This window comes from Pelodiscus sinensis, chromosome 30, assembly GCF_052426305.1.
Source record: "Pelodiscus sinensis isolate ZL-2025 chromosome 30, ASM5242630v1, whole genome shotgun sequence".
Classification (NCBI taxonomy): Eukaryota; Metazoa; Chordata; order Testudines; family Trionychidae; genus Pelodiscus; species Pelodiscus sinensis.
In genome coordinates this window covers 1324152-1333844 of record NC_143081.1, presented here as the reverse complement: position 1 = coordinate 1333844, position 9693 = coordinate 1324152, and the positions used below count along the sequence as shown (strand labels likewise).

General features: G+C 63.8%; 1 protein-coding gene across 1 annotated transcript in view; it reads left to right on the top strand.

Annotated features, from left to right (window-relative positions):
- The first annotated feature begins 1041 nt into the window (after positions 1 to 1041).
- Positions 1042 to 9693, top strand: part of LOC149520961 (myosin-6) — a 31085-nt gene continuing 22433 nt past the window's right edge. Inside the window, exons 1-15 of the mRNA XM_089774492.1 lie at positions 1042 to 1132; positions 1225 to 1256; positions 1871 to 2072; positions 2226 to 2369; positions 2623 to 2779; positions 3643 to 3670; positions 3771 to 3879; positions 3979 to 4071; positions 4415 to 4478; positions 5296 to 5394; positions 5530 to 5633; positions 7938 to 8076; positions 8477 to 8595; positions 8700 to 8849; positions 9128 to 9298. Of these exons, the coding sequence (XP_089630618.1) occupies positions 1872 to 2072; positions 2226 to 2369; positions 2623 to 2779; positions 3643 to 3670; positions 3771 to 3879; positions 3979 to 4071; positions 4415 to 4478; positions 5296 to 5394; positions 5530 to 5633; positions 7938 to 8076; positions 8477 to 8595; positions 8700 to 8849; positions 9128 to 9298 (1578 nt within the window). The 5' untranslated portion in view covers positions 1042 to 1132; positions 1225 to 1256; position 1871. The remainder of the gene's footprint in view (positions 1133 to 1224; positions 1257 to 1870; positions 2073 to 2225; positions 2370 to 2622; positions 2780 to 3642; positions 3671 to 3770; positions 3880 to 3978; positions 4072 to 4414; positions 4479 to 5295; positions 5395 to 5529; positions 5634 to 7937; positions 8077 to 8476; positions 8596 to 8699; positions 8850 to 9127; positions 9299 to 9693) is intronic.

The window sequence follows — 9693 nt, the reverse complement described above, 5'->3', positions numbered from 1 at the left end:
GCCCCCAAGTAGCAGCCAAACAAGTCACTACAGGGCCCCAAGGACCTAGCCAGAAAACAACCCCCCACAGCACCCATCCAACCGCTTTGGCTGGCTAGATGGGGCGGGGGGATGTGCAGAGGGGGTACGGGGGGGCGCGTGGCTGGGAGAGGGTGGAAAGGGAGGGATGGGGGTGTGGGGAGACGGGGGGGCGCAGGCAGGGGCTGGGGACTAGTGGTTAGAGCCGGGAGCCGGGACTCCCGGGTTCTCTCCCGGCTCGGGGAGGGCAGTGGGGACTAGTGGTTAGAGCCGGGAGCCGGGACTCCCGGGTTCTCTCCCGGCTCGGGGAGGGCAGTGGGGACTAGTGGTTACAGCCGGGAGCCGGGACTCCCGGCTCGGGGAGGGCAGTGGGGACTAGTGGTTAGAGCCGGGAGCCGGGACTCCTGGGTTCTCTCCCTGGCTCGGGGAGGGCAGTGGGGACTAGTGGTTAGAGCCGGGAGCCGGGACTCCTGGGTTCTCTCCCGGCTCGGGGAGGGCAGTGGGCACTAGTGGTTAGAGCCGGGAGCCGCACTCCCGGGTTCTCTCCCGGCTCGGGGAGGGCCGTGGGGACTAGTGGTTAGAGCCGGGAGCCGGGACTCCTGGGTTCTCTCCCGGCTCGGGGAGGGCAGTGGGGACTAGTGGTTAGAGCCGGGAGCCGCACTCCCGGGTTCTCTCCCGGCTCGGGGAGGGCCGTGGGGACTAGTGGTTAGAGCCGGGAGCCGCACTCCTGGGTTCTCTCCCGGCTCGGGGAGGGCAGTGGGGACTAGTGGTTAGAGCCGGGAGCCGGGACTCCTGGGTTCTCTCCCGGCTCTGAGCTGGGCGGCAGGGCAGGGGAGGGGCTGAAAGTCCCTTCTCAGCATCCCCCCCTCCCCGCCCCATGACACGGGGGGGGGCGAGGAAGGACAATGGGGCGGAGCGGCCGCTTCTGTCTTATCAGCCCCTCGGGGGCCTCCGGAATGCGCGGGGGGGGGGGCGGGGGGGCTGCGGCCTCCGCTCCATTCATGGGCAGGTTCCCGCGGGCTCCCGCCCCGTCACTCCCCGGGGGGGGGGCGCTGGGGGTATAAAGGGGGGCGGAGACCCCGGCCGGCACAGCGAGTCCCAGGCAGCTGCTCCGGTGAGAGGTGGAGGGGGCGGGGGGATGGGATCCGGGGGGGGGCTCGGGATGTGTGGGGTGACTCTCAGCTGCCCCCCCTCTGCCCCCTCCAGGTTTCTGATCGCTCCAGTGAGACTCCAACCAGGTGAGCCCCTGGTGGACACCAAGGGGGGGCCCTGGCAAAGGTGGGGGACCCCAGAGCAGGGAGGGGCAGCAGGGGGCGCTCTCCCCAGGGTGGGGGGACTGACAAATCGAGGGGGACCCCAGAGCAGGGAGGGGCAGCAGGGGGCGCTCTCCCCAGGGTGGGGGGACTGACAAATCGAGGGGGACCCCAGAGCAGGGAGGGGCAGCAGGGGGGCGCTCTCCCCAGGGTGGGGGGACTGACAAATCGAGGGGGACCCCAGAGCAGGGAGGGGCAGCAGGGGGCGCTCTCCCCAGGGTGGGGGGACTGACAAATCGAGGGGGACCCCAGAGCAGGGAGGGGCAGCAGGGGGCGTTCTCCCCAGGGTGGGGGGACTGACAAATCGAGGGGGACCCCAGAGCTGGGACTCGGGGGGACCCCGAAGGGGGTTCTCCCCGGGGTGGGGGGGCTCTGGCAGGGCAGGGGGACCCCAGAGTTGGGATTTGAGGGGGGACTCAGAAGGGGGGCTCTCCCTAAGGTGGGGGCCCTGGCAAAGTTGGGGGGACCCCAGAGCAGGGAGGGGGGCTGTCCCCGGGGGGGCTCCAGCAGGGGTTGCTCTCACGGCCTGGCCCCCCCAGCATGGGTGACGCCCACATGGCCCAGTTCGGGGCGGCCGCCCCCTACCTGCGCAAGTCGGACAAGGAGCGCCTGGAGGCGCAGACCCGGGTCTTCGACATCCGCACCGAGTGCTTCGTGCCCGACGAGAAGGAGGAATTCGTCAAGGGCAAGATCGTCAGCCGGGAGGGGGGCAAGGCGACCGTGGAGACGGAGAGCGGCAAGGTGAGGGTCAGAGGTCAAGGGGCAGGAGGGGGTGAGTGCGGCGGGGGGGGCCCTGGCGTGGTGGCCGCCCGGTGCGGGATGCATTTTATTGCGCGCACCGAGGCGCGTGCGGCGGCGCCCCGCTAACCGGGGGGGGGGGTCTCCCCTGCCCAGACGGTGACGGTGAAGGACTCGGACGTGCACCAGCAGAACCCGCCCAAGTTCGACAAGATCGAGGACATGGCCATGCTGACGTTCCTGCACGAGCCGGCCGTGCTCTACAACCTCAAGGAGCGCTACGCCGCCTGGATGATCTACGTGAGTGGGGGGGGGCCCTGCTGGACTCTGCCCCCCCATGCACACAGGAGCGTCATTCCCGGTCTGCGCGGGGGAGGGGGCGGCGTTTTCCGTTTTCCATCGAGGAGGGAAGAGCAGAGGAGGGGCCCCCCTCCGCCCTCCCTCCCTGCTCAGTCATTCCAGGCTCGGTTTCCGATCCCTTCTCCCTCCGCGGCTCCGGCCCCTCCCTCCCTCGCGCTCTCATCGTCCCTCCTTCCGGCCCGTCCCTCTCCAGACCTACTCGGGGCTCTTCTGTGTGACCGTCAATCCCTACAAGTGGTTGCCCGTCTATAACGCCGAGGTGGTGGGCGCCTACCGGGGCAAGAAGAGAAGCGAAGCCCCGCCCCACATCTTCTCCATCTCCGACAATGCCTACCAGAACATGCTGACAGGTGGGAACCTAACCCAACCTTAACTCTGCCCCCGCCATCACGCTAACCGTAACCATACCCCACCTATAACCCTAACCTTAACTCTGCCCCCGCCATCACGCTAACCTTTACCATACCCCACCTATAACCCTAACCTTAACTGTGCCCCCACCATCACCCTAACCTTAACTCTGCCCCAGCCATCACCCTAACCTTAACTCTGCCCCAGCCATCACCCTAACCTTAACTCTATCCCACCTATAACCCTAACCTTAACTCTGCCCCAGCCATCACCCTAACCTTAACTCTGCCCCAGCCATCACCCTAACCTTAACTCTATCCCACCTATAACCCTAACCTTAACTCTGCCCCAGCCATCACCCTAACCTTAACTATACCCCACCCATAACCTTAACCTTAATTACACTCCAGCCATAACATTAACCTTAACTACACCGCAGCCACAACCATAACCCTACCGTAGTCATAATCCTAACCTTAACTACACCCAGCCATAACCCTAACCCCCAGCCCAACACACACACGCACACACTGCATCTCCAACACCCACCAGTAAATGCTGAGAGGTGCATCTCTGGGACACCCCCACCCTCGCCCTGACTTCACTTCCCTGCCCCACACTCTCTGGCCCTGCCCTCCCCTCATATCCCCTCGCACCCTCCCCACTGCCTGACTGAGCCCCCCCCGATTCCACCTGCCTCCCTCCCACTCCAGTGGCTCCCCCACCCCCTCCTTGCCCCTTGCCCCTTCCTCACCCACCCTCCCAGGACCTTCTGATGTACCCCCTTCGCCCCCCACCCTATCTCCCCAGCCCCCCACCCTCCTCTCCGTGGTTGCCGGCTAACCCCTCTTCTCTCTTCCAGACCGAGAAAACCAGTCCATCCTCATCACGTGAGTACCTGCCCTGCCCCCGCCGCCCTTGGGGGGCTCCAGCTGCCCCCCCGCACATGCCCCCCCCGCCCTGTCTCACCTGCCCTCCGCCCGTTGGCAGCGGAGAATCCGGGGCGGGGAAGACGGTGAACACCAAGCGGGTCATCCAGTACTTCGCCAGCATCGCGGCCATCGGCGACCGCAAGAAAGACGGGGCCAGCGCCAACAAGGTACGGCCCTGCCCCCCACTGTGCTCCGCCACTGCGAGCTTCCCCAGGACAGTGCCCTAACCCCCCCTCCTGCCTTCTCTTTGCCCCCTCCCCCCACAGGGGACCCTGGAGGATCAAATCATCCAGGCCAACCCCGCCCTGGAGGCCTTCGGCAACGCCAAGACCTTGCGGAACGACAACTCCTCCCGATTCGTGAGTCTCCGGGGAGGGGGGGGGGCTGAGATGTCTGGGGTCTTTCTGTGGGTCTGAGGGGGGCTGTATCTGGGGCAGGGGAGCTACGGGGCTGGGGGCTGAGGGGGCCTGTGAGCAAACAGGGGATTCTGGGGGGGATGACACCAGGGAGGGAGGATTTAGGGAGCTGCGTCTGGTACTGGGGCGGGCAGTGGGGGGGTCTGCAGGGCTCTGCCTGGGTTCGGAGGCATCTGTCAGGCTGTGTCTGATGCCTCGGCCCCTCCCCCCAAAACAAACCCCACCTACCCCCACAGGAAACACCCCACATACACCCCCTCCCTCCACAAACACTCTCCTTCTCCAGGGGAAATTCATCCGGATCCACTTCGGGGCAACAGGAAAGTTGGCTTCGGCTGACATCGAGACCTGTGAGTGAGACGAGCGTCAACGTTCTCAGCTCCGCCTGTCTGTCCATTCCCGTCTGTCCATCAAACCCCGCACACCCCTCGGTCTGTCTACTTGTCTGTCTGTCTACCCCTCACACCCTTCTGTCCCCACACCCCCTCTATCTATCTATCTATCTATCTATCTATCTATCTATCTATCTATCTATCTATCTATCCCCACACACCCCCTCTATCTATCTATCTATCTATCCCCACACACCCCCTCTATCTATCTATCTATCTATCTATCTATCTATCTATCTATCTATCTATCTATCTATCTGTCCCTCCCCCAGGGTATGTCTACACTACCCTCCTAGTTCGAACTAGCGGGATAATGTAGGCATACCGCACTTGCAAATGAAGCCCAGGATTTGAATTTCCCGGGCTTCATTTGCATAAGCGGGGAGCCGCCATTTTTAAAACCCCGCTGGTTCGAACCCCGTGCAGCGCAGCTACTCGGGGCTCGAACTAGGTAGTTCGAACTAGGCTTCCTATTCCGAACTACTGGTACACCTCTGAGGACAGGACAAGAAGCAAGGGACTTAAACTGCAGCAGGGGAGGTTGAGGTTGGACGTTAGGAAAAAGTTCCCACCTGTCCGGGTGGTGAAACACTGGAATAAATTGCCCAGGGAGGTTGTGGAATCCCCATCTCTGGAGATATTGAAGAGCAGGTTGGCCAGACACCGGTCAGGGATGGTCTAGACCGTGCTGGGTCCTGCCATGAGGGCAGGGGGCTGCCCTGGATGCCCCGTGAGGTCCCTGCCAGTTCTAGGGGTCTGTGGTTCTCTCTACCAGATCTCCTGGAGAAATCCCGGGTCATCTTCCAGCTGAAAGCGGAGAGGAACTATCACATTTTCTACCAGATCCTGTCCAACAAGAAGCCAGAATTGCTGGGTGAGTCGGTGGGGAGAGGGCAGGGGTGGGGGGCAGCCCCATAGTGAGTCCAGGGTGAGCACCCAGCACGAGCTCAGGGGAGTATGAACTCAACAGACATTCACTTTCCTCTCCCCCCCTTCCCCGCTGGAGCAGACATGATGCTGGTGACAAACAACCCGTACGACTACAGCTTCATCTCCCAAGGGGAAGTCACTGTGGCCTCCATCGATGACGCCGAGGAGCTGATGGCAACTGACGTGAGAGACAAGGGTGGGGGGGAGGGGCAGGGAGACACCTGGCCTTGGGGTCCCGGGGGGGGAGGAGGGTTACCAGGAGGAAGGATGGGGGTGTGGGCAGAACTGCCAGGGTGTCACAGTGAGTCCCAGGCAGCTGAGCTCCCTGTCCACCCACCTGTCTGCCCGTCCACCCACGGGGGGTGTGAGCAGTTCTGCCAGGGTGGATGGATGGAGGGATGGATGGGTGGGTGGGTGGGAGGAGGGATGGATGGGTGGACGGGTGGGAGGAGGGATGGATGGGTGGACGGGCGGACAGGTGGGTGGAGGGATGGATGGGTGGACGGGTGGGAGGAGGGATGGATGGGTGGACGGGCAGACAGGTGGGTGGAGGGATGGACGGGTGGATGGATGGGAGGAGGGATGGATGGGTGGACGGGCGGACAGGTGCGTGGAGGGATGGATGGGTGGACGGGTGGGAGGAGGGATGGATGGGTGGACGGGCAGACAGGTGGGTGGAGGGATGGATGGGTGGACGGGTGGGTGGAGGGATGGATGGGTGGACGGGTGGGAGGAGGGATGGATGGGTGGACGGGCGGACAGGTGCGTGGAGGGATGGATGGGTGGACGGGTGGGAGGAGGGATGGATGGGTGGACGGGCAGACAGGTGGGTGGAGGGATGGATGGGTGGACGGACGGGCGGAGGGATGGATGGGTGGACAGGCGGACAGGTGCGTGGAGGGATGGATGGGTGGACGGGTGGGAGGAGGGATGGACGGGTGGACGGACGGGCGGAGGGATGGACGGGTGGACAGGCGGACAGGTGCGTGGAGGGATGGACGGGTGGATGGGTGGGAGGAGGGATGAATGGGTGGACAGGCAGACAGGTGGGTGGAGGGATGGACGGGTGGACGGACGGGTGGAGGGATGGATGGGTGGACAGGCGGACAGGTGGGTGGAGGGATGGACGAGTGGATGGATGGGAGGAGGGATGGATGGGTGGACAGGCGGACAGGTGGGTGGAGGGATGGACGGGTGGATGGATGGGAGGAGGGATGGATGGGTGGACAGGCGGACAGGTGGGTGGAGGGATGGACGAGTGGATGGATGGGAGGAGGGATGGATGGGTGGACAGGCGGACAGGTGGGTGGAGGGATGGACGAGTGGATGGATGGGAGGAGGGATGGATGGGTGGATGGATGGGAGGAGGGATGGATGGGTGGACAGGCGGACAGGTGGGTGGAGGGATGGACGGGTGGATGGATGGGAGGAGGGATGGATGGGTGGACAGGCGGACAGGTGGGTGGAGGGATGGATGGGTGGACAGGCGGACAGGTGGGTGGAGGGATGGACGAGTGGATGGATGGGAGGAGGGATGGATGGGTGGACAGGCGGACAGGTGGGTGGAGGGATGGACGGGTGGACAGGCGGACAGGTGGGTGGAGGGATGGACGAGTGGATGGATGGGAGGAGGGATGGATGGGTGGACAGGCGGACAGGTGGGTGGAGGGATGGACGGGTGGACAGGCGGACAGGTGGGTGGAGGGATGGACGAGTGGATGGATGGGAGGAGGGATGGATGGGTGGACAGGCGGACAGGTGGGTGGAGGGATGGACGGGTGGATGGGCGGGTGGAGGGATGGATGGGTGGACAGGCGGACAGGTGGGTGGAGGGATGGACGAGTGGATGGATGGGAGGAGGGATGGATGGGTGGACAGGCGGACAGGTGGGTGGAGGGATGGACGGGTGGATGGGCGGGTGGAGAGATGGCTGGATGGCTGGACAGGCTGACGGATGGGAAGGTGGATGGAAGGTTGGACGGACAGATGGGAGGCAGCAGGATGGAGGATGCCTGTGAGGCAGGAGGGACGGGCAGAGAGGGCGTGTGGGAATAATGGATGGATGGTAGGTAGAGGGATGCTTGTGAGGCGGGAGGGTGGGTGGGAGGGATGGACGGACAGGCTGGCGGGTGGGCAGGCGGAGGGATGGTTGGATGGGCAGACGGGTGGAGGGACAGAGGGGCCAGTGGGCAGACAGGCAGACGGACAGGCTGGCGGGTGGGCAGGCGGGGGGATGGTTGGATGGGCAGACGGGAGGAGGGACAGAGGGGCCAGTGGGCAGACAGGCAGACGGACAGGCTGGCGGGTGGGCGGATGGGCAGGGGGACCCATGTGCTGACACGCCATGGGCGGACGGTGGACTGAAGACTCCGTGCCCTCGCCCACACGGAAGCGTCCCCAAGCCCCTGGCCACATGGCGCGTGTTGGGGTCGGGGCCGGGGGTGAGAACGCCCCTGACTCCATCCCTCCTGCCCGCCGGGTCCCCAGAGCGCCTTCGACATCCTGGGCTTCACCCCCGAGGAGAAGGTGGGCGTGTACAAGCTGACGGGCGCCATCATGCACTACGGGAACATGAAGTTCAAGCAGAAGCAGCGCGAGGAGCAGGCCGAGCCAGAGGGCACCGAGGGTGAAGGCGGGGGAGGGGCCGGGGGGACACCGACGGAGAAAGGGAGACGTGTGGGGAGGGGGCCATCGGGGGGCATCCGGGGAGGCAGAGGGAGGAGGGACCAGGAAGATCCAGGGTATGTGGGGCGCATCTGGTGGGAGGACAGGTGGAGGGACCTCAAGGGGGTTGAGAGGATGGAGCTGTGGGGAATGTTCCCTCTGCAGAATTAATTTTGTTCAGTGCACCGAGGCATGCGCAGATGTGCACCACCAATAGAAGCACGGCTGCCCACGCGCTCAGCTCGCAGGGAAGCCTGGTTTGGGGTGGATCCTGGGGGGACTGCCCCCAGGGGGATGGCGGAGGGGCTGGGGGAGACACGGAAAGACGCCTGGGGTCCCTGACTGGGGCTCTCCACCCGCAGACGCTGATAAATCCGCCTACCTGATGGGTCTGAACTCAGCCGACCTGCTGAAGGGGCTGTGTCACCCACGGGTCAAGGTGGGGAACGAGTATGTCACCAAGGGGCAAAATGTCCAGCAGGTGAGAGTCCTCCCGCCCTTCCTTCCACACCTCACCCCTTTCTCCTCTCAAACTCTCTCCCCTCTTCTCCATCTCTGACATGCCCAGTACCCCCTCTCCCCCAGGTGTACTACTCTATCGGAGCCCTGGCCAAGTCCGTGTATGAGAAGATGTTCAGCTGGATGGTGACCAGGATCAACAACACGCTGGAGACGAAGCAGCCGCGTCAGTATTTCATCGGGGTGCTGGACATTGCTGGCTTTGAGATCTTCGATGTAAGTCATCCCCCAGCAGGGGGCGCTGTAGGGAGCAGGGTGGGAGCATTGGCTGGAGGCGGGGTAGCTCCTGGCTACTCCCAGCAGAGGGCTTCCCACCCTCTCCCAGCAGAGGGCGCTGGTGATGGTGCAGTTCCTTCCTTCCTCCATTAGGTGGCTCCATAGAGACAAACCAGCCTGTAGGCATGGCTACACTCTGCTCTATCTTCCCTCAATGCCTCTATGGTCTTGCCAAAGCAGAGGGGGCCCTTTTGTTCTCACTTGCCTCTTGTCCCCAGTTCAACAGCTTCGAGCAGCTCTGCATCAACTTCACCAACGAGAAGCTGCAGCAGTTCTTCAACCACCACATGTTCGTGCTGGAGCAGGAGGAGTACAAGAAGGAGGGGATCGAGTGGGAGTTCATCGACTTCGGCATGGACCTTCAGGCCTGCATCGACCTCATCGAGAAGGTACCTCCCTTTGGGACAGCCCTTTCCTGGGGTCGAATAGGAGCTGGCACCCTTGTGACGTAGTGGGGGGCTGTCTGCTCTGAACCCAGGGTTCCCCCACGCTGTGATGGTTCCCACTGACTCACCCACATGTGTATCGGCCCAGACACCTAGTCCCGGCCTGAGCAGATAACACTGCTCTTCCCAGGGGGAGAGACAAAGGAGGGGAGGCAGAGACGGCCACCTGGCTGGGGGCAGGGCCTGGGAGCTGGGCAGTTTTTGGCTGGAAAACCATGGAGAGACCAGACTACGCTGAGTGTTGGGAGTTGAGGGTCCCCAAGGGGTCTAGGGCTGCCAGCCCCTGACTCCTTATGTCCACATCACGTCTATACTGGGCTATACCCCGGAAAAGCAAT